General features: G+C 40.4%; 1 protein-coding gene across 1 annotated transcript in view; it reads left to right on the top strand.

Moving 5' to 3' along the window:
• The window catches only part of bmpr2b (bone morphogenetic protein receptor, type II b (serine/threonine kinase)), a 57,474-nt gene that overhangs the window by 3,377 nt on the left and 29,214 nt on the right, over positions 1-24,883 (top strand). The window contains exons 2-3 of the mRNA XM_026912675.3: positions 21,256-21,438; positions 21,554-21,727. Of these exons, the coding sequence (XP_026768476.1) occupies positions 21,256-21,438; positions 21,554-21,727 (357 nt within the window). The remainder of the gene's footprint in view (positions 1-21,255; positions 21,439-21,553; positions 21,728-24,883) is intronic.

Here is a 24,883-nt window from a genome sequence, read left to right on the forward strand (position 1 = left end):
AGCCATTACCCTGTCTCTGACTTGTCGATTCAGCATGAAGCCGCGGCTCCTGTTCGCAGTCTGCTGAGCCCGGCAGCGCTCATTATCCTCTGTGGTGAGGGAAGAGGCCAACACACATTATAGCTGTCAGATTTTCCCAGAAATGCCATTCGAATGGCGAAGTTAGAAATGTACCAATAGAGAAACGGCAGGCCAAAACAATTAATCATATTTGAGTGTGTACGTCTTTGCTTAGGGAATAAATTACATAAACTCCTGCATGGTATTCTCTAGAGGTGCATTAGGACTGGGTTCATGTGGGAAAAACTGAACAAAAAAAAAAAGTCACCAGTTTTTACTTAGTTCATTAACTTGCGAGGGTATTGGGTGCTTGCATGGTGCTGTATGATGCATTTACAGTTTCATTCATTCATTTTCAGTAACAGTTTTTTATTCTGATGGGAAATACAATCCCACACACACGCCATGTAATTATTTTCATTATATATGATAATTATATAAATTAGAAGATAATATTGATATTGTGCTAAATTAAGGATATGATGGGTCTTGTCAGTCATAACTGAGATATATTTTTGAACAGTCATATATTTTTGAACCAAATTTTTTAATTTCCTTTTTTAAAAGGGTATTGCTGGGCTAAAATGTGGCAAACCTAAATATTGCAATAGATATTGTGTGTTGCGAAAATGTCTTTCAAAATCAGGGTATGATGCTTTTGCCCATATTGGCCATCCCAATTTAAGTAAACATCTGTCACAGTATTTACATTTGCCAACAGAACTATGTCACATTTGAGCAACTCTACAGTGAGGATGTTTTGTTATTTTTAGTTGTTGTTAATTATAATCTTTTTGGCATGTGGGTGTTTGCATGAAGCCAAAAATATTTCATTTTATGCCACAGCTTGGTTGAATGCTCGAATCTGGTCAGAAGATGTGCATTATTTTTGTGGAAGGTATTTCCGGCTGTAACATGAATGTTAATATTAATGCACCCGTTCTAATATGTCATTATCTCTTTAATAACCGCTCATACACAGGGGCTTGTATGGCGGACACTTCACATAATCTAACTAATAATAAACTGAGTTGAAAAATGTGTTTAACAATGTAAAACCTATAACTGTGATGTGGTGACATTTTTGTTAGGAGACATTTGTTTAACATTTATGGAAGGAGTCTCTGTTGTAAGCGCTTTGTAATGGTTGCAGTGCTTTGCAAAGTTTATCAGCACAGTAAAGTTTTCAGGACAGTCTTCAGTTTGCACCTTCCGGTTTCCCAGTAAAATGACAAGCTGTGTTTTGAGAGCGACAGAGAGATAGCAGAGACAGAAAAAGAGTGAGGCTGGTGAGGAAATGGTTGCATATTGTAGCTATAACATAAGTGAGAACATGAGCTAACTCGTATTAATAAATTAAACATTGTAATTGTTGGCAAATTGCTGTGGTAGACATGGGATAACACACTCCAGTCCATGCTGTTATTTGAAAATAATGCATTTATATGGGGGGAAGCGGCACATCACACTCCCCAGCGTGGATTATTTTTGTATGACAACATGGTCTGTCGCATGTCACGAGGCTTTATTCCGTCTTTGCCTATCACATTTCTTTTTTTTTTGTCCTATCACTAAGAACTTATGGTAAAAATTGCTCGACCAAATGTGACGCCATGAACATTGGTTAAGAATGCCCACAATATGCTACAGTGATCGTTGTTAGAAACAGTTAACTCTTTAAATACCTTTAGAGTGTGCGGCTGTATGAAGGCGTTTTCCTGCATCATTCAGAGAGTATAGGGTTAAAGGGAAATTACACACAAGGAACGCTTGCCTGCCCTGTAATTACCATAATATGCTACATATTTTCATCTGGGATGAATTGTTATTCCCGTTTGAGTCTTTCTGTCTCTCAGACATGTTTGCTGACTGAAATATCTGAAGAATATTGATGTGAATTCAAATTAGGCTAGACTTACAATTTTACTTTGATTTATTTTTTTTTTTTCGGAAAAAGCATCAAATGTACAAAAAGTCTCAAAGCTGCTTTTTATTTCTGTGTGAGTGCGTGTGTGAGTGCGTGTGTGAGTGCGTGTGTGAGTGCGTGTGTGAGTGCGTGTGTGAGTGCGTGTGTGAGTGCGTGTGTGAGTGCGCACTGGCAGCCTGGAGAAATTTATCCGTCTGTGGGGTAGGGCAGGAAGCAGAGGTTGAGCATTGGCTGCAGGCTCTCACTGCGTCATGTTATGCCGTGTTTTTGATTTGTACTCTGATTGTGCAAAAGAATGCTCAGGTCGCCAGTTCACTGAACCCTGCCGTCTTTCCAGTTTGAAACTCAGCGTGTATGCGTGTGTTTAATGTGTATGCCACTGTTACTGCACAGAATTGAGTTGGCTTGCTGTGTGCTGTTGTGAGTCTGTAGATGTTTGCAGGATTTCTAACGTTGTGAAAGCACACTTTAACTTTCATGGCTGTAGGTTGGATCTCCTCTGAGAGCAGTTAGATACTCTAATCAGCAGCGAGTGTGTGTGTGTGTGTGTGTGTGTGTGTGTGTGTGTGTGTGTGTGTGGTTGGGGGGGGGAGTGGGGGTGATGTCTGGTGTGTACAGTGTGGCGCTCTGTAGCAGCAGGGTTTAGACTAAACAATGTGTCTCTCCCTGGCTCCATGGCAGGCGGGGTAGAGAGGGGGGAGGACTGTGTCTTTGGGTGAGGGGAGGAGGACATTCCCTTGTGTTGACGCTGAGACACGCAAACCATTTCACCAACAGCTGAAAAGATTGAAAAGTCTCTTCTGTTTTTCTTTTTTATTCATGAAGCTGTAGACACCCTGTCATCACCTCACAAACACGTTTCACACAACTGAAAAATGACAACACTATGGAAATGTAAAGTAAAGTGGCCCTCTTAAAGCACTCAGATTGTCTGCTCTTTTGTCTCCTCTTTCGTGCTGTTTTTATTTTCTCCTCTCTTTCCATTTTTTTGATAAGCTGTCCTTGTTCCTAAGTGCTGTAGTTTTGCCTTGTTTCCCCATGTTGTATGTGAATCTAATACAATTATAGGCACTGCTGCTAATTCATATAAACATTCGGCCCACACATTTTTGTAAACGCGCTCATGCGTTCTCCCACTCGTGCATGCTGCCCACTATGAAGTGGTGTCTCTCGGTTTGGCTGGTGGCCACAGTAACTGCATTGCTCGTCTTTCCCAGCTGCCCCTGTCTGCCTTTGTGCTGGGCTTCAGAGGCTCAGATCACTTTACACTCACTGTGACATGAAGAAAAAACAGATGCCAGGTTAATCTCTTGAGTTGATGATACGTTGTCATTGGAAGCAGGAAATGCATTTGAATGTGTATATTTCCTTTAAACGTTTCCTATATTTCCTAAGCTGGCTTTAATCTTCCCAAGGCTACATTGCTATATTTCTCCATATTTTACTTACTTCTTTCCATGCAGTCCTCTGACATTATTTTTATGAGGCAGTTTCCTAATCTACGGAAGTACACAGTCAGCCCTGTCCATGTCAGAGATACAGTGGGGGGAAATTGACATTTCAAAATAGGCCTCCAGATAGAGATTAAGCTGCTTTTAGCCCCTGAGAGGAGAGCCGGGCGCACAGGCATGGGAGTTGCATTAGGAAAGCTTGGCAGAGTCGGCAGGTCATGCAGGGGGACGTGAGCCGATCTTTTGCCAGCAGCACCCACATGTCTGGGTGGCGAGAGGCAAGTGCAGAGTAGAGAGCTGGAAGGGGGGCGTATTTGTAAAGGGCTATTTCAAAATTTTGGCATTGCCCTCTGTGGTCAGAGGCTCAGCACTAAAGCCTTTCAGGCTGTGTTTTGCTCTGCCAGCCGCAGTTGCCTGACTGACCACAGCCAGTGGAACAACTGACTAATGCGCAAACCTGTAGACATGTTAAATTCCCATGATCTGGTTTTAGTTGCAAATCAAAAGTGGGAAAGGACCAGGTGTAACAATTTTTTGGCATGTGGTTTTCTTGAACAGAGACAGGTTTGTCTTGAGAAGGTGTTCGTACTAAAGTAGACTTGTGTTTTATTAGGAAAATGTTAAAATTGCTCTAATTTTAGTGTTTTTGAAAAATAGTAGATTGGCCAAGTTTGTGTTTTTGTCTGTTCTTTGAGAATTTTTAGTGCTAAACTAATTTTTTTTTTTAACATTATCGTCACCACCTTATACTCAGTGTTCTTTTTTTGGGGGAGGAAAAAAACTCTGCCAAAGTGTGTGTTTTAATCCTTTTGGCTCAATCAGGCCATTGTCTATGTTTTGGCTGTGTGTTATTGTTTTTGACAGGATTGCACTTGTTTTGTTCGGAATAGCACTTTGCTAGCACAGGTTTCCTTCAAAAATGGTTTAATGCAAAAGGAATTAAATTTAAAAAAAAAAAAAAAGCTCGTTTAATTTTTAATGTATATTTGATGACCATCCAGTTGCATTGATCACCTGCACTGCAACCACTTTACTTACTTTTGTTGCTGCTTAGCATTTTATTTTTATTCTATTCTTATTTTCTTAGTTTATTGCAGAACTGTGTTCTCTGTATTCTCTGTGCATTGTCCGTGTCTGTAATTTGTTGTTTATTGTACTGCTGCAACAAAACAATTTCCTGCAGGGGTCAATAAATCTATCTATCGATCTATTGAGCTATCGTTTTAAAAACACGCCCGTCTGTCTCGCTCACTCACTGTGTCTACAAAGTGGATTAGAAGCAGAAGAGGCCCTATTTTTCATTAGTTAAATTTTTCATCCAACCAAAGCTATTCAGCAGATTCCTGATTTGTCTAGGAGGTCATTGCCAAATTCCTGTTTTTTTTTTTTAGTTGTTCAGCTTTAGTTTTGAGATATATTCTTTCATTCTGAAAGTATCCCTGCAGTAAGTTTAGCTTGTTGTCTGTGTTTCTGTCTTCTCTCTGCTCTGTATATTAAGGAATGTGCTGCTGCTGAAGTATCAAGGTTTTTGAATCTGTTAATTAGCTGAAGGGTGCACAGGAGCGTGGTTGGTTAATGTCTCCCTCTCAGTAACAGTTGGGAAAAAGAGCCAGTCGCCTAGTTACACTCCAGCCAACCGTGGGTTTTTTATGTAATGGAAGCTTCTCTGAGCAGGTTCCCATAGTGACAGCAAAGGAGCTGTAAAAGGGTGTGGCTGCTTTTCACAAGATGGAAGAGATTGTTGGTGTTAGTCTGCTCTTTCCTTTCTCCATACAAAACCCTCTTACATGTCAGCTTGGAAAACCTGTTGGTGCACGTTCAGCAAGTTTTTAACACCCCAGTGCACATTTATAAGCCACTTGACCCTTTGTGGTAATAAGCGTGGGCTTCTTCCTAGCTTGCAGTAGATAAAAAAAAAAGTCTGAGGATTGCTGGTCTGAGTGGTCAAACTAGCTCTGATGGATAGAGATGGAGAACAAGACGCTCTCTGGCCAGCAAAGATCAGTGCACATGTTAATATCAGCATCGGCATTCTGTACATGTCTGGCAGTAGGATCTGAATGTTCAAGGCCATTTTTTTTCATGCAGAGGTAGTCCGGGACTTTCACAGACTGATCAGTGTTCAATTATGCAGCTCTCTCTTGTAATGGCTGATGTTGGGATTTGGATAACGCAAGATGGACATAGATTAATGTTAAAGACAGAGCCAGCAGCAGGCGGCCCACTTGGGGAGGTGAGGTTATAAATGTTAATTAGTCTCAGTCCAGTCCTGTTAACTGACTCTCAGAGATGATGCCTGTGTGTAAAAGTGCAGTTTTGTTTTGGACTGACTTTCTAGAGGATGCATTTCTGGACGCATTCAAAATGAAAAACACACTTGGATGTCTTTTATACTTAAGACTCTACAAAGCAAACATGTTGCTTCCAGACTTCCAAAAAAGGCCTTTCCTGAGGGCTTTTACTCGTAGAGGTATGTTATAAAAGACTCACAGCTGGCGTTTTCTTTGATGAGCAGTAGCAGCCAGCCCTGTATCTGCTCCTTTTCTCTGCACCTCCTGCAGAGCTGACAGCTTCAGAGCTCAGCCTCCTCATCCAGAACAGCGTGATGTCTGAGGAGCTATAGGCTCAGTGTCATAGTGCTGTGCATCAGCACCTCCAGGCTCGGCCTCGCATTTCTACCCCATGCTTTCTATCTCCTGCATTATCCTGTGTCAAAGCTGTGGCGAATCCTCACATATTCATCGTGGGTGGACAAATCACCAGCCCCGGGACAAACAGATTTCGTATTATTAATTAACCCCGAAAAAACACACTTCTGATTGACTTTAGCAATATGTAACTCTGTTTAATTTTAATGCACTTCACGGTGGTGTGACGTACCTCAAGGCTGTAACTATAGTGCATGCTTCTGAATCCCACCACCTGCTACATTAGATACATTGATCACGTTGGAATATGGATGTCAGTACAACGATTTTTACTAGGCGATTGAATTTGCTGTTGAAACAGAGAAAAATGAAGTGCAACGTAAATCCAGATTTTTGTCATCAATAACCTCAAGGTTAAACATGTCTAGAGAAACTGCCAGAATCAAATAAAATCTTTTACATGCGAAATGAAATCTTTTACATGCAAATTGGCTAACATTTTTTTCGTCTAGTGCTTCATGATCATATACTTTCTTCCCCCCTTAGTCTGTATTAATGCACTTGCTAACTAGCTTATTATACATTGTTACAGTACATTGGCTACAACTTTTATTTTTGGGCTAGTTGGTTAGGTTTTCATGCTACAAAAAAATATGGGACTGGGCACACCACAGCTTTTACTTGCTCGTTGAGGTAGCTAATTTCTGATTTTTCCACTCATGGTCATGTTTTACGGCTTTTGTGCTTTGAGCATTTTGCCACTGAAAAAAAAACGTAATGTAAAAGTCAAGAATTTGACTATTAGATTATTGGATTATGACAATATTTACTTGCAATAGTACATTTCAATCTTAAGGTCATGTCAGTGCTTGACATCTCCTTAATTATTTCTGCAAGTTTGGCAGCTTTTGTTCTGCCCCCTGACTTACAAAGCATTTAAATTTGTCTGTGAAAGTGTCATGATGTTCTGTTGTAAGGGATCTGGCTTCGCCCCATGGTTAATGAGAAACATTGTTCAAACACTGTACTGCGCTCATAATACCCATATCTATAGACGTCATGATGTTATGTTATGATGTGTTTGGAAATACCTTACAACTGCATGTCCACTGAGGTTTCCAAGTGGGCCTTCTTTCTTTTTTTCTGTCTTTCTTTCTTTTCGTTTTCCCTTCAGAATATCTCTCAGCAGTGTGTGTCTTGGAAGAGAGCCTTTTATTTTGGTTGGATAAATTTAATCTCATTTGAGCTCAGTACCTATATACTGAGATCAACACGATTCATTCTTTTTTCTTTTCATCTCTGTGTATTTTGTTCACTTCATAAACTGGGTTGTCATCCGTGTTTGGTGCTTTGCATCTCTTTTATTATTCAAATGTTTGTCTCTGTGTGTGTGTCTGTGTGTGCTTTGTGTGACCAATAAACAGTGTATATTTAAATACGCTGTCTGGTGTGTGTTTGCTTATTTGCCATGTATTTGTTCTGTCTGTGTGGTTTGTGTGTCTGCGTGTGTGTCTGTGTGTGTGCGCGCACACGTGTGTGTGTGTGTGTGTGTGTGTGTGTGTGTGTGTGTGTGTAATTTGCAGCTTTTAGTGAGCTGTGCGACAGTAAGAGACTGTAGTTCCTGTCTGCTGGGCAGACACACCAGCCAATTGTTTTTTTTTTTTTTTTTTTTTCCTCTGCCTTTTTTTTTGTCCTCTCTCCCCCTCTCCTTTTTGTTCTTTTTCATGTCCCAAATGGCGTCGGCAGTGCTGAAGGGAGTCTACAAATACTCATTAGCGCATTACTAAGTTTGGAGTCCTGCCAGCAAGTCCATGCAGCCTTCCTTGAGAACTTGGTGAGGGGTGGAGAGGATTGAGGGAGCGAGGTGGGGATTCACAGGGTGGGAGGAGAGAGGCAGAGAAATAACTTTTTACCCAAATCCTCTTCAGTGATTGTCAGTATGTAGATCTATTCCTTACCAAATCACTATGAATAATGCTGGATAAAGCCCATATCTGGTGTATTGAGAGGCTGACAAACATTGTTTGACTGGTGTGTGAGAGTGTGTGTGAGAGTGTGTGTGAGAGTGTGTGTGAGAGTGTGTGTGAGAGTGTGTGTGAGAGTGTGTGTGAGAGTGTGTGTGAGAGTGTGTGTGAGAGTGTGTGAGAGGTGCAGGCATGGGGTTTGCTGCTGTCATGAAGACCTGTAGGTAATTGGATTCAGCAGCGTCAATCAGGAGGAGAAGGGCAGCCGCTTGCCATGGAGCTCAAATTTCAGTCCATAAAGCTAGAGAGCATGCTCAGCACCAGCTTCCTCTCTCTTCTACTGCACACTTATTCTCTGCCAATGCAAGCTGTGTGGGGAAAGGAAAAAAAAAAACTGGACTTTTTTTCCATTAACAGAAGGCTCATCTCAGTTTTGTATGGGTCTGGTCAATTAATTAAGTCTTGATGGATGTTAAAATCCTAATAGAATTAATCTAAAACAGCAGCATATGAAAGCTTGCCTTAAAAACTGTTTTGGTTGCAACACTGTATCTGTCCATTCACTCACATTTAGGAAACACTTTATCCAGGTCAGGGTTGCAGTGGATCCGGGGCCTATCCCGGGAACACTAGGAGTGAGGAAGGAATACACCCTGGATCGGATGAATTTGCATAAATATAAAACATTTAGTTTATTAGGTGACTGTCACGTTGAGTGTGACTTTAATTTACCTGCATTGTTTTTACATAGGAATAGAAGCTGGTCCTCAGTAGTGGTGTGGATGAAGGGCTCTTTGCTACATAACCGCATCCTCAAAGGTTATTCTTTCGTCATTTTATGTTGAGGTGTACCCTGTCTGGTTTTATTGTAATCCGATGATGCCTTTTGTCATAATTACATCTCGCAATGCGTATATAAGCTCCTTATTCAGCGACTGTTTGCTGCTTGTGCTTTTTGGTCTGCCTTGAGATCATTTTGCAGGCCTTTCAAATCTTTTACTAACACCGGTGGGAGTTGCAGGAGGATTTAGGGGAAAGGAAAGCGATCTTTGATCTATTTCTGTGACATAGATCACAATGCGGGTATAGAAAACATGATCCTAGAACAGCTCGACTCTGACATTGTTACTATAGACCCAGATCATTTCTGCATGGTGTCTCTTTCTCACATGCATTTGATGAGTGCACATTGTCTAACTGCGGTTGGAAAGTGAGGTGACCCCCCCCCCCCCCCTTTTTTTTTTCCCTGTCTTGTGCGTATCCAATTCTAATCTTTGCTTTAGACTGTGATCTGTAGACATTCACACGGCAATCATGGCCTCCAGTTCTCCAACCCTGTCATCACAGGAAGAGAAGGAAAACAAGATAGCGTTACGAGGTGGAGAAAGGGAGAGAGATTTAGTGATGTGTTTCACATGATTAAGTGCCTTTGCTCTGATACGTGTAAATAACTAGGCCTCCGTTTTGCAGCCTGACATGACACAAGTTTCGCTAACCTTTTGTTTTGCACCACAAACGGTTGTTTTAGTACACAGTGGCCTTGAGACACTGAACACAAGAAGTTATAGACAAGCTGGGTTCAAGCTAATACCAGATCTGTCCAGCAATATAGATAAGCTGTGTGACAAACTATGCAACTAAGGTGATATAATAAAAACAAACAAACAAACAAATGAACACAGAACAATAATGTGACATCCACTATTTAAAATAAGCTAGGACAGTGTTATAGATGTAAAATTCTTCCGTGGCAGGTCTTCCACTGTCAGTGTTCATCTGACATGTCTTTGAATATAGTCTTTTATAACGTGAGGGTTGTTCTTGTTTAATAGATGTTCTGGTGTTAATGGTGTAGTGTATTGCTTCCTCTTTGCAATTCCTAAAGTGAAGGAAAAAGGCAAGCTGACAGCCTGTCAAAGTTTAGCTTTTCCAGCCAGAGGTAAAATGCTTCACTGGTAGTTTGCCTGGATTATGTTGAAAGTTAACAAATGGCAGCCAAGAAAAGTAAGCTCCAGTATTGGTAATATACACTATGTGGACACCTGACCATCACGTCCATATGTGCTTCTTGAACATCCCATTCCAGATTTAATACCCTTTTGCTGTTATAATAACCGTCACTCTTCTGAGAAGTGAATCACTAGATTTTGGAGCGTGGCTGTGGGAATTTGTCCATTCAGCGTGAGGTCGGGCACTGATGTCGAGCAGGGAGGTCTGTGGCACAGTCCTTGTTTCAGTTCATCCCAAAGGTGTTCAGTGGGGTTGAGGTCAGGGCTCTGTGCAGGACACTCGAGTTCTTCCACTCTAACTTTGCTGTTGTGTGATTGGGGAGAGCTAGCTAGCGAGTGGGACCTGGCAGGTGACAAAATTGGGGAAAATGTGGAAAAATCAAAAAAAAAAAAAAAGAAAACATACAGTTTGTTATCCATAGGAAATTATAGCATGCTTTATACTTCCAGGTCCAGTGGATGGAGTTCACAAATACAACTGAACTTGTACACCAAGCCTTAAATGAATGGTTAAGCATATTAGATCCATGGGAAGCGAGTGAGAGGTCGTGATTGTCCCTGACCTAACAGAGTGGAATCGTCTTTACTTGAATACTGTTCTGTCCCTCAGTGCATTTGTGCTCCTCTTATACTCTGTTTTTCTCAATTGCTGTTGTCATTTCCTTTCAGAAAGCTAGGTCACATTATGGCTGAATCAAATCTTATTTCTTAAATCTTATATCAGACATTTTTTTTCTAATCAGCTTTGGAACTCAGATGATTTTTTTTTTTAATCAAGTTTTTCAGCTCAGAGTTGTTGCAAGTGGTGCATATAAAGATTCTAATTCACAAGCAAGCATTTTGAGATTGATCAGTTTTCTCAGCTGAATAATTTTCAGCTGCTACTGCAGTGGACACAGCCATGAACAGGCAGTCATAAATGCCAGTCAGGTATTCTCAGTAGAACAAGATAGACAGATTGGTGAACGTATGGAGAGATGGAGGGATGGTGATCTGTCTCCAGATGGAGGAATATGGCTGGCTGAGAGAGCAGGTGCTGCTCTCTGTGTGCCTGCGATTCGTACTCTTCAGACCATGTCCATCTCTGGCAGACCTCAAAGCCACACACAGGCAGCTCAGCGTGGAGTGTGCAGTCACTGAGCATCAGTCACTGAGCCGCCACAGCGACTGGATGAAGAACACCAGATAACACACAGGGCCAATCCACAATTCTCCATGAGCACAGACATATAAAACCTATCTGAAGAGAATGTTTTGAAATCATCATGCCCAAATATTTCCTTCTGTTTTCTACTGTACAGCTTTTTAGCCGGAATAATTATAGCCAGAATAAAAAATAGGCTTGCTGATTTCTTGTGGTATGTAGACTGTTTATTTTTCTTATTAATAATATTTCATTATTATGTGGACTGCAGGCTTGATGATGACTTCCTACTTTTTAGAGCAGAGGTAGTCAAGAGCAGACTGCGGTTCAGATGCAGACCCAGCAAAGTGTGAACCAAACCGAGCACTTGAAAAAAAATGTTGTAGCAGAGCAGGACAACTTATGAAAAAAACCTGGCCGTAGTTCAGTGAGTCGAGTCTTCTAAACATGAACCGGCTCGGCTTCTGTAGAAGATCCCCTGTTGTTTTTTATCCGGTCACATGCTTTCATGTAAATGATTTAGCTGAAGGCATCAGACCAGAGACTAGCTCCAGGGCTAGAGATATTAAATCAGAAAGAGGAGCACTTTCACAGACTTTCATAAAAAATGTTTTTTTTTTTCTCAATTTTATTTCCATCTCTGGTTTGATTAGCAAACTGAAGTTATGTCAATACCAAAAACAGTATGTTTGAAGATGAATAGAAAAAAAAGTATGTGTATCATCTCTGCATCAAATAAATGTGTTGTGCGATCTGTTCAGACTGTATGGCGCTAAGTGTCATCACAAAGAGCTACTACGAAACAATATAACCACTTCATATTGTTGTTTTTTTAGCCATAAACTAATTGAAGTTGACTGGTATCACCACTCAGTCATGTTGCTATTTTATACAACTGGACCTTTACACATTTTTGTTGAATTCCTGTCTTAGAGTCTTGTCTGCCATGCATATGCTGGTGTGACAGCTCCTTCAGGTGACTCAACACATGAGATGAATGAGTAAAGTGTTTCCTGCTACTCTCACTGATGTCACCGACACGCCGCAGACAGACAGAGCTAATCTGTCTCCCTATCTGATTCATTGTCTCTCAACAACTGCACTGGATCTGTGCCAGCCCCAGGAGGAAAAAATACTACAAAGGCACATTCAGGTCAATACTTTATAGTTTTGACAGAATTGAAATGTCTGTCTTGTTTTCCTGAATTGTGGTGATGACCAGGAATCTGGGAACAAAATATATATTCTAAAAATATGTATTAAAACAATGGGTATATGTGTATAGAATGTACTTCCATGTACACTGTATATACACAGATATATCCACTGTAACTGTATTTGTATACGTGTGCGCGCATGGGCGCTCACACCAAAGCTCCAAAGCTCATGAGGAACCGTATGTACGTCCTCTTTCACCTAGAGACAGAGACTGGATTGGAGGTGTCTGTTGCCTAGGTGACAAACTGAATGATGGGATGGCTGCACGCTCTGGACACAGGCTTTTATTTTCTGCTCTCTGAATAGCAGCAAGTTCATGTTAACATATGCCATTGTTCAGCATTCTTAGCATCTGCCTGTTCTGAATAAGCTAATGTGTGTTTTTTTTTTTTTTTTGTTTTTTTTTTTTTTTTTAAATCCATTCGGTTGAAATGTCACTTCAGTTAACACAAATTTGAATTTATGTAATGGTACAAATTGAGGCATCTATTATTCAAACATTAATGGTCCACTTATGACTGCCTCTTCCTCTTCACTTTAATAATGCATTTCGGAAATATCTCTCACCCCTAAATATGACCTTCCCATGCCCTCTGTTTATATCCCATGGTCAGAGAGGGAGCTTTTTTCAACCTTGACCTATCCAAAGCGCTATAAAACCCTGATGCTCTGTTTGATTTGTCAGAGCGCACTCAGCCATGTAGGTCTTTAAGGCGAGGGAGTCTAATGGACTGCAGGCCAGAGTAGTTTTAGGAACCCACAATGATCAAGCTGAGCCAAGTGTTGGATTAGAGGGAGGGCTTCAGACAGGCTGAGCTGTTTCCTCCATAAATGTTTTGCGACCCCCAGCTTCATACTCACAGACGTCCACAGTCCAGCTTTCTGGCATTTAGAGAAGAGGATTGCATCAAGGGTGTGAAATTTCAGGGTCTTCTTCTGTGTGCTTGTAGCCATTAAAAAAGGATGATCTGTACACTGTAAGTACATTGTCGTAGAGTACATAGTCTACGTGTGTTTCAGAAATCTTGGTTGAGGATGTTATGCGATTACATTCACATGTATTTATAAGCAGGTTTTACATCTGGTTTTTTTAAAGTATTCATTATTTACTTTTTTTATTATTATTATTATTTTTTTTTTTTTTTACCATTTCCAGCATGTTTTACAGAGCTGTTTGGCTAGATTTCGTAATCTAGCCGAGTGATTAATGTCTGACTTGGGAACCTCTGTGTAAACATCACTGTGGTCTCCAGTGTACCTTTCTCTACAAACACCAGCAAAACCTGATGCTTTATCTCTGTTTCCACTGCATGGTGGTCTGTGTCAGCAACCCTGAATGAACTGCAGTTCAACTCTGGCCTTCACCTAAGCCCTGAGGTTAGGTTCATTCTGAGGAAATGACTTTCTGAAGAAAACTCATTAGAGTTGCACAAGGTATTAAAGGTTTGATACGTTTACACTACTCAAAACAATTAGGATCTAGAACATTCAATACCAAAGAAGCGCGAGTTTATTCTCTCCGTGTCAAATTCCAAATAGACATGTCTCATCTCTTTAGTGGTAACGTGAAGCACCACTACGAAACAAAACCACTTAGAGCTATAAACTAATCAGTAGTGGTTAAGCATTAAACTGTAAAGGATGCAAATGCAAATAGGATTGCAAAAACAAAAGGGCTTCTTTTTTTATTTCTGGCTGAGCGTGGGAATGAGAATACAATCACAAATGGAAGTATTATTATTACTTTTTCAGTGTAACAGAACCAGACCTGTTTAGACATGGAAAATGAAATGTCAGATGTACTTTGCATTTGTATTACAATTTTGGTAGCCATTGTATTTGTGAATTTTCTTGTCTGAATGAATTTGAAATGAGCTGAATTTGAATTGTCTCATGTTATTTGTGCTCATAAGGGAAATGCAACTGCAAATGTGTTTTAATTTGCTTTTTTGATTAGCAGTTGACTAACGTCTGGAAACCACAAAGATAGATGCACTGTACAAATGATAAGTGATTTTGTTATTGCAAGGTTGAAGAGGTGCTACATCAGCAGGATATGTTTGAAAACATGATGGGAGAAAACATGGAAGGCAAGAACAATGGGGGGGGAGACTCTGTTGTCTTGACAATCTAATGGCGAGTTCAACCTCATCCGAGAGCTACTGCACTTCTAGCTGTTACACTAGAGAATCATGTCTTTGTTACGACACATATGAGGTCTTGTCTTATTTTTTTGTTAAAAGGTTAGAAAAGGTTAGAGTAAAAAAAGGTTAAAGTAAAAAAAGGTTAGAGTAAACTGGGTCAAAGTTCAGTTTGATTGTACTTTGAGCGCTGCATCAAATCCAAGTGGTGAGCATTGCCTGAGGCGGTGTTACCTGCAGACGAACTAGCACTACCTTCTCCATATGGAAACAATGATCCAACCATATGATTCCACAATTTGGGCTAGTTGTACTACACTGATCTCTGCGATGCAAGTGTCCCAGCAGGCAATATGGGTTTAACATCTGTGTAACATTAACATCTATTGATTTTAACTTTGAAAACGATATGAGGCCGGAGACATATGAAGAGCTACAGGCTAAAGTCCATGTACTTATTGTAGCTGAGATTTTAAGTGTCCTGTCCAATGTTTGTGGTGTGTATGTTTTTATTTTTATTTTCCCTGTGATTTTCACACTGTAACTTCACATATAGGACCTGCATATGCCAATATTTATGGAGGGTGAGAAAGCAAAAATATTTTTAATTAATCAAAATTTTTAGTTTTAATTTAACCTCACATACAAAATCGGATATGATTAGACATTGTTCAAATTAAATCATGGCTGTTTGATACTTAACTGTTGACTTGGATGTGGGCTTTCACTACATCTACATTTAAGTTTAAATAAAGCATGTGTCTCTTCCAGAACTTCAGACCTGTATAACGTGTACTCGCTCCTTGCAAAGGTAGCCGAGATGGAGAGCTATAACCTGTCTACCGAAGTATACACTGAGAATTTAAGTGTATGATCAATTGTTTCAAAAGACCAGCACAAGATCCACTGCTGCTTCACCCTCTAGACCAGACACGTTAAAATTTTTTCACCATGAGGTCCATCTCCCAGTTTTTGGAGAACTTCCCCTCCTTTGCCGTCAGCCACAAAAACAAATTTGTCAGCACTGCAGCGTGTTCATTTAAAAAACAGACCATTTTTTGCCAAAAAGTTTTGGTGAACTTGCCTTGATAGAAAGCAAGGGCATCAGATCAGTGCACCTTTCAGTCACCATGAGCGTGTTTGGCTAGACTGATACAGTCTTTTAAATATTTATTCTTTGGTATTTTCCATCTCACCTCTCCCCCATATACCCCCTGCAATTCTTTTGTGTGCCCACAGTTTGAATACCTCTAATGTAATCTCTCATAGTAATGGGCACTCAAGTACCATAGGTGACAGAAGTAATCCATCTCCAGAGTCCAGTACCTAACAACAAAACATAAATCCTTTCAGAAATGGAGCTGTAATCATAATGTGCCTTTTTGTGAGTAGTTTCAGTGGTTTTTTTGGGCTAGAACTGTGGTGTAAGGCACTATGGTTGGGTACTTGCAAAATACAAAGCCCGCATAGATAACAGATGATTAATTCAGAGACAGGAATGCTGGGGGCTGTCATTTTAGGCAAAAGCTGTATCACTAGCTGGCTAAAATGTGCAGTGACATGGAAACATTAACAAGTCCTGAAAAAATATAGTATGGTGCAGTGCAGAGCTGTTATGAGAACCTGTGTCTACTCTACCACCAGGACAACACACCATTACGTCACATAATATGAGTGAAAACAAAGATGCTAGTCAGAGTTGTGGGAACATGCTACCTTTAGGCCCCCGGCTGGGAAAATTAAGTACTCAAGTAGTTACTCATTTTCTCTGTAGTGAACCCCAAGCTATCAAAATGACAAAAATGTACGGTACTAGACTCTGCTCCATTCACCACTTCTCAGTTTGCTGGGAAGGAGAATAAAATCTAAGATCAGAAGTCGTCCTTAAAGATGATTTGGTTTGCCGTTCTTGGCATTTCAGAGAATTATTTGCCTTTGCTGTCATAGCATTGAATCGTTACTTTCATCTGGATTATGGCTGATAACAGTCAAGCATTCTTTCTGAGTGTGCTGGAGAATATCCAGCTTCTGAGCGCTGCAGTGATGGCAGCTTGCTACTCCATGTAGCATTCATGCATTTCATGAGAACTGTTCCAGCGATTTGGCACATCACTGCAAAGTTTGTACTTTGTCTGTTCCAGTAGAGCTTGCTTCGCAATCTAGACTGCTGAGTAGTGCTTTGATGGAAAATCTATCTCCAAGCCTTTCTAAGCCACAAGCTTAAACACGTGTGCCAGACAATTATATGCCCTCCCTATCCAGTTGCATGGAGAGCGATAGCCAACTTGCCCGCATTGTCTGTTACGAAGGCAGTTGAATAGGTGGGTCTTTTTTTTTTTTTTAAAACCCCTTTACAGCAGATTGTCGCCGTGTTTCAGTATTAATGTCGGCAGAGCTCTTGTCTGTAGTACGTCGCTTGCTGTTTTTCAGGTTGGTTTGATTTGGGGTGTAACTGATAATACAACTCTTTATAGTGCAAGATGTCCAACGATGTGTGGCTAAAGCAATTGACTGCGTGTGTGAATACTGAAGTACAACTAGCTTGTTTATACCATTGTTCTTTTTCTTTTTTTTTTTTTTTTCCAATCAGGTTTTGAACTCTCTTTTTTGATGGTTAAAAAGGGCCTTTTTTTATGTACGTTGCACTGCATTTAGTAATCTATTGAGCGCTGGTGTAATGATCAAATTTGTGGCGGTTCCTGTTAATTTGAAACTTGTTTTAAAAAATTGAATAAAAATGTCTGGGTTTAGTTTTTCATAATATTTCTCCATTTTGATGTGTTAGAAAAACAGAAAAACTAGCTTAATTACCTACTGTGTTAAATATTGGTATCTTTAATTAGAGATGGCATGATACTACTTTTGCATTTCTAGTAATGATACTGATAATGAAGCCTTGAGTATCAGCCCATACTGACACCCTCTGATGCTTTTTGTCTTTAAAAACTGGCAACATTTTATAATGATTTTTTTTAAAATATTTTTTGGAAGCACTTCACTTCACAAATACAGGAAGAAATACATGCCTAAAAACTGCAGCTCTTTTATTCAGTTAGATATTGATACTGAAACCTTGAGTATCAGCCTGTACTGATGCTTTTTGTCTTTAAAAATATATTTTGGATGTGATTCACTTAAAAAAAAAAATAAAATAAATAAAAATACATGGCTAAAAACTGCAGCTTTTTTCTTCAGTAAAACTCCTTCACTTACATAGTAAATATAATAAAATCAATTTTAACTAAAAATAAGGTCATATCTCTGTATATATAAACATTTCCAGTTCCAAAAAATTGTTTCCAAATCCAACTCCAATATTTTTGTTACAGGATCAGATTTTTTTCTCCTATATCTGATCCGCCATTTTTTGCTGATATCGGCCCATTACCGATCGTGTGCCATCTCTATCTTGGAAGATGGTCTTGGAAGTGCAGAACATTTCGGCTTCTTTTAATTCTTCTATCTCCCTGAATCCAGATCAAGGGGCGAGGTCTCTGCTCTATCCCCCGGTAACAGTGCTCCCTCCTGCTGCCAGCCGTCTGAGTGCCAGCCTGGCACCTCCACAACCTGGAGAGAGAGTGGCAGGAGATGAACCCTGTGCCAACTCCCCAGACAGTTCTTACTAAAGCCGAGAGGCACAGGCCCTCTGGCCTTTTGGCAAACACTGCCTCCGCTCTTGGACAGAATAATCATGATTGGTACTCGAATTTGGGTTTAATCCCTTTTCTTTTTTGAAAATGTTACAGCAAATGACTCACTAGTTTTTTTTTCTTTGCGTCAGAGCAGTGCAGACTGCTGAATAGTCCTTCCATTAAGAACAAAAAAAAAGATTTTCTACAGAAATACAAATAGAGAAGGAAGAAAGAGGAGGAGGAGGAGGAGTGGGAGGGGGTGGCCTGAAGGTAAGGCAGAGTTTAACGTTATCTTCAAGCTGCGGCAGAGCTAACCTTGAGCAGGAGCATAAACAGTAGCAGGGCATTGCTGAGCTGGTACAGCCTGCCTCTACTGTCCCAAAAACAATAAAAGCACCCCCCTTCCCCTGCCCAAAGCCATATCAGCTTTACTGTCTTCCCAGGGTTAGGAAGAGGAACATGCCCCCTAGAGCTGGGCAGGAGAAATGATGAGAATATAAAAATCTCAGAAAGCGGGTTGTAGTTGTGGCTCAGAAAGCAGGTTGTAGTTAACATCATGACTTTTTAAACAGATTTGAGCGCTCTAGCATATAAGAAACAGAGCAATGTGTCTTTAATTTAATTTGTGTTCTGTGCTCTGTCTGTCTCCAATGGTCACTCTCCCTTTCACATACATCTAGTTACTTGGAACCTGTTTTCTTGGAGCCACAGCAGAGGCAGTGTGCATGTTTTTCTTTGCTCTCTCTGCTGTTTGATTGGACAGCAACATCTGTGTGAAAGCTGCCTTGTTCTCCAGCCCTCTGCTCCAGAGCTCCCTGATGGCTTTTCACCCAAATTACAGGAAACTGTCGCATCTAATAACCTCCCTCTCCACTTCCACAACAAAGACACAGCCTGGAGCTCACAAACTCTCACGTGCACGTCAGCATACACAAGGATTGGTCATTTGTTGCTTTTTTTTTTTTTTTTTTTCCCCCAGTGGTGGAGCAGGACTGAACAGCATGGATCTCTGTACTTTAGAAAATAACTGTAAATTCTAAAATAAAATGTAAATAATTGTTTTATGCAGAAATAAATAACATGCAGAAAAGTAACATTTAGCAAGTGGAACACACTAAAATGTTTTGTTTGGTTAGCAGTGATACTTGTTGAGTTATTGTGCAGTCAGAAATGCGATGAGCAAAACAACCATGGTGTAAAAACAAGCATGATTTGACCGCATATCACGCTAGTTTTCACTTGTTAGTGGAAAGAGAATGAAACTCTAACAAGTGATCATTGTGTCTGTGCTTTTTTGCATTGCTTGATTTCCAACGCTGTGGTGTGTTTATGTATCATGAGGATCTCCAGTGACCTATTAATAGGCCTGACTCTCACACAAACTTTGCTCAGGCTTTGCTCACTTAAATTTGTAGTACTCAGTGTCAGTATTTAAAATTACAAGAGACCAGGTGTGTATATGGCACATAGTGCAGATTATGTGAATGTTAGCTAGTAGGGAAGTCTGATGTTATTGGTAAAACTGAGTCCAAAAATCTGATGTTAACTGAATTTGAAACCACGTATCTGCTCTCACACTTCTAGATTTCCTTGTTCTTGCTCTCTCCGTCTGTGTCTGCGTGGTTATCACGATTTGAGTTGCATTCTATTGAGAAGAAGTTGGTTGTTATTTTTTTTTTTTTTTTTTTTTTCCTTTTTTCCCCCCCCCTCCTCCTTTGTGAACAGTTCAGCGGCTTTGGTGAGTTTTTCCTTGTGTAGATTAAAGTGCAGTCTGTATAATGAGCAGCACTGTGTTGTCACCATGCACTCGTATTTGTGTGTGTGTGTGTGTGTGTGTGTGTGTGTGTTGGTGGTAAGAGGGGGGTGTTATGGTGATGCAGATGCAGTACCCTGGTAAGGAGGAGCTGGTGCAGCCATTTCATACTTCTCTCCTGTGGAGATGGAGACAAAGCCCTCCCCTGGGGCCATGCATCTTCGTCTCTCTCCCTCTCTCTCTCTCTCTCTCTCTCTCTCTCATCTGTGTGTGTGTGTGTGTTTCTCTTTCTCTATCTGCTTTCTCAGCGTCTATGAAGTAGTCTTCATAACGTGTGAGGAGTACAGGACGGACGCTCCAACAGCCCCGCCCCCTGCTCACTGTCTGAATGCTGCCGATATAATAGCACAGCTCTGTGACTTCACCCAGGCTGATAAACGACTGCCACTACGATTTTTCCCTCTCACTAACTCTGGCCTGGCTATTTGCATGACAGGGATAGAGGAAGGGTGGCTCGAGGGGGAGAGGGAGAGGGTAGCTTAGAAAAAAAGGTAAATGAAAGAGAAAGTGTGAGGATTAATTTGCTTGGTACAGGTGGGGTGAGCGTAGGCCAGCTGCAGCAGAGATTACTATCGGTAGACAGACAGCCTCACATGGCTGTCTATGGAAATAAGGACAGTCAGTTTCATGGCACCTTTACCACTAGGCACTTTTTTTTTTTTTTTTTTTTTTTTTTTTTTTTGTCTGCCTTAAATGCTGTTTGAAAGCCCCTTTTATTTCTCTGGAAACAAATGAGCCATGATGAGGGGTATGTATGCTAATGTAGACTTTAGTCCTAATCAAAAGCACCAGTGGTTTAAATGTTAAGGAACATGATCATTGCTGTGTACACATCTACACATCATCTGGTTTGTAAACACCACCTTAGGGAAATGGACGCATTTTCTTACAGCTGTTCCCGCCCACCTCGTATTATCGTAGCACTTATTGAAAACGTCTTTCTTTTTTTTTTCCCTCCCCTCCTCTTGCTTGTGGGGCTCAGCAGGTGCAGAACAGGACACAGGTGCTCTGTTGTTCGGCTACCATTGTAGGTGTTCAGACCACCAACAGACCTCTGCTTTTACATCTGATTAATTAAGATTTTATACTGTTGCTCTGGTTTGGGGTTTAATGCTTTCCTGCTTTAGTCAGATTATCCTTAACATAAAGAAATGCTTCTTAGTCAGGCTACAGGAAAAGTGAATTCACTCAGATTATCTGTGGTGTTTGTCCTTATCTCTCTTTCTCTCGGTTTCATTTTCTCTGCAGCTGCCCAGAGTGAGGAGAGGGAATGTGCGTTTACTGACCAGCACCAGCAGTTTGATGAGCAGAGTGTGGCTGGTGATTGGCATGTGTCACGGGAGAACAACACCATCCTGTGCAGCAAGAGCAGCCGCTGCTACGGTCTCTGGGAGAAAACCCATGATGGTGACATTCGCCTGGTCAAACAAGGTCAGCTAGCACACTTTCTGTTTTTACTCATAACTGACAGTTATAGTAGTATACAAGTGATATGCGTGTGCTTTTCAGCTCAGACTCACTAACAGTCATCAACATTTGATCACAGGCTGCTGGACTTACATTGGCGACCAGCAGGATTGCCATGACGACCGTTGCGTGGTGACCAACACGCCGTCACAGATCCAGAATGGCACATACCGTTTCTGCTGCTGCAGCACAAACATGTGCAACGTGAACTTCACTGAAAACTGGGTGTCCAGTTCCACCAGTGCCACCATACGTGAGTTCCTTATTCACACCATTTCACACGTCTTTACTGCACACAAGGCTTCATATTTACCATGAATATTGGCTCTGTCTCATCACCAAAGTCACCATCTGATTTGATCTCGCAATTAAATTAAACGCCCTTATTTCGGCACTGGGGTATTGATGTATTATTTAGCATTTGAACAGATCATGAGTGCAGTAGACAGTAACAATAGTTCATAAGCTATTATTTTGGTCATGCGCAATTCTGTGCAAAGGCTTGAAATTACTCTGCTCTTAAACAGCCTATATTTGCACGCATAAGCAAAATCTTGTAACCTTTTGTACTTATGCCTTCAGGATTCCTTCTTGTATTTTCAATGCAGCAACTGTGAGAGACATCACAAACCAGAATAGTTCAGAATAGTTTATGGGTTTAAACTGAAATTGTAACTACTCCCCTAAATTCTCATTGATAGAAGAAACTGAAGAGAAGTCCCTCACTACGATACCATATAGGTGATACAAGGTGGTTATAAGCAGGATGTATCAGTTTTTGAAGTACCAGTTTAAATAGAATTCCAACATCCACTGTAAGTTGTAAGTGTAAGATTTGCAGCTATTCCAAAGTCCATGTTACACAAATCAGATGGCTTTTTTTATCACCCCAGTTCCACTATGTAAAGACTAATCTAATAAAAAAATGCATAGCAGGATAAATTTGAGTGTAGATGTGTGTTTATGTATGAAAGCAAAAGCAATCTTGGTCAAGGATGAAACTATTGCTCTCAATGTTTGACAGTAAAATAACACCATAAATTCAGGCCTATAGCCAGATAAAAAGATTAGGGATGAACGATTGACTGGTTTCACTCTGAAAATCCTCTCATGAATAAAAACATGCTGTACAAACATCCTTCTGTTGTGTAATTGACTGAGTGTACATTTTTCAATCAAATTACATGGTTGAGAGGTTGATTTTTCTGGTATGAGGTCTTTCAGTATGCACAGAAATCAGAAAAGTGTACTTTTTTTTTTCCATATGACAAATCAAACAAATCTGGATGTAACTAAGTGTACACTTGTCAGTAAATGGATCTGGTTAGAGCCACATCAGTGTCAACATCTTGTTCTCATCATTGTGACTGTTGGACTTTTGTGTACATAAATCTAATATGTGTGGTGGTCTTGGAAATCCAATCAGATGTAAACGGCCAAAAAAATCAAGTTTTACACCAAATTTAATTTTTCTGCCAACATGAATGTTTCCCCAAATTACGTAAATATAATATAAAATATAAATATTGAAATAATTTAAATAAGTAAATAAAGTGAAATAAAATATGAAATAATCAATATGTTAAATTAAATGCAAATTAAAGCAGTATGTAGAATCAGAACGTTAGTGTCTTTCAGTGGAATAGGAATGGAAACTTTCAAATCTTACCCCAGTCATCCCTTTTGGGGTAACCAGACTTTAAAATGCTAGAACTTTACCTCTAGTTGAGATATATGGAAATGAGAAACACATTTCAGTTCAGGAGAACTTGTATTTTCAAAACTTTAGGTAGGAGAAAATGTCAGAATTTCTTTATGTGAAGGGTTTTCTCATGTCACTGTACACACAATATATTATCAGTATTCTTTTTATCATTGTCTGGAATACTTGAATATTTTCGTTTTCATCTTGGCATTGAAGACTTGACAGGTGGTATAGATGTGACTGGTTGGGAAAAAAGACTTTTAAACATGCAAATAATTTTATTAAGAGGCTTGTCAGAGTGCGCATAAACTGCATTTGCGCCACTGCTGCTGTTCTTGGCTGCATTTACAGGTGCAAATATGTAGTCCCCTCCGAAAGTAACAGGAAGGCCAGGTATTTGCTATACACTGAAGGCATTTGGGTTTGAGATCAAAAGACGATTACAAGTTGAATGTCAGCTTCCATGTCCTGATATTTATATCTAGATGTATTAAACAACATAGAATGTGGCACCTTTTGTTTGAACCCACCCATTTTTCAAGTGATCCAAAATATTGGAACCTGTGGCTGACAGGTGTTTCTTGTTGCCCAGGTGTGATTGATTTTTTAATCAATTAATAGCTCTGAAAATCTACTCTTGGATTGAGCTCTGGGTTTCTCCTGTGAAGACTGCGTTTGTTGTTTAAAAAAGGATAAACCAACAGGAAGACCAAAGAGCTGTCTATGGGAGAAAAGCAAGGCATTTTGAAGCTGAGAAAAGAGGGAAAATCAGAGCCATGGCACAAGCATTGGGCATAGCCAATACAGCAATTTGGAACGTCCTGAAAAATCCCTAAACATGCTGTTTCACTCAGAAGTATGTCACATCGAGAAGGGAAAGTGCATTTGAATTCCTTTTTCGTGTCGTGTTGAAGTTGGGTAATCCCAAAATGAGGACATTTTCACTGGAAGCATAGGGAGCCGCCCTGTATCTTGTACCCTGTACCCTGAGCTACTGTATCTACACAGCGTGGCTGAGAGAGTTCTCCATAGAAACAGCACTGGTATGTTCTGCAGCCACACCACGCAGCATCCTGCTCAGCCTGTGTTCACCTATTCAGCTCAGCCTCTCCTCGCAGCCCTGAGCTGTGTGCTGCCTCGCCTCAGGACACAGCCCCATTCTTGTCTTCTCTCTGTGCGCACTCTCGTATCTTCATAAGAGCTGTCATATTTCTTTTTTTTTCCTCTTGCTGTCTTTCTGTTGCTCCTTTTCCCTCTTCGTCATTCCTTCCCCATGTGCCACGCTCCCTCTCTTCTCTTTCTTCTCTGTCTCTCTTGCACACATTTTTTTCCTTTTTGTCTCGTGGCTTTCAGAGCAGCTCTATAGAAGCAGTGGGCTTGTTGAAAGGATAGGACTGAATCACAGAATGGCAGAACAATGAGGTGAAAAATGGATGGAATAAAAAATCAATGGCCGTCAGGTTCTGTAGCAGTGAATTATTTCACTTGGAGTCTGCTTCGGTATGGCCGAGTGAAGCCTTTTGATTCCTTTTTCTTTTCTTTATATTCCGTTAAACAATGCAACCACCAATCTTTCTGTTTTGCTGTTGAAAAGTGTTGAATAATGAGTGGAATAATGAGTGAAAATAGTTTACTGAAGTGAAACACGCAAACACTTTGCTAATGAAAATATATTACTGTCATTTAAGCATTGGGTTGGGGTGT

The sequence above is a fragment of the Pangasianodon hypophthalmus genome, chromosome 5 (assembly GCF_027358585.1).
Source record: "Pangasianodon hypophthalmus isolate fPanHyp1 chromosome 5, fPanHyp1.pri, whole genome shotgun sequence".
Taxonomy (NCBI): Eukaryota; Metazoa; Chordata; class Actinopteri; order Siluriformes; family Pangasiidae; genus Pangasianodon; species Pangasianodon hypophthalmus.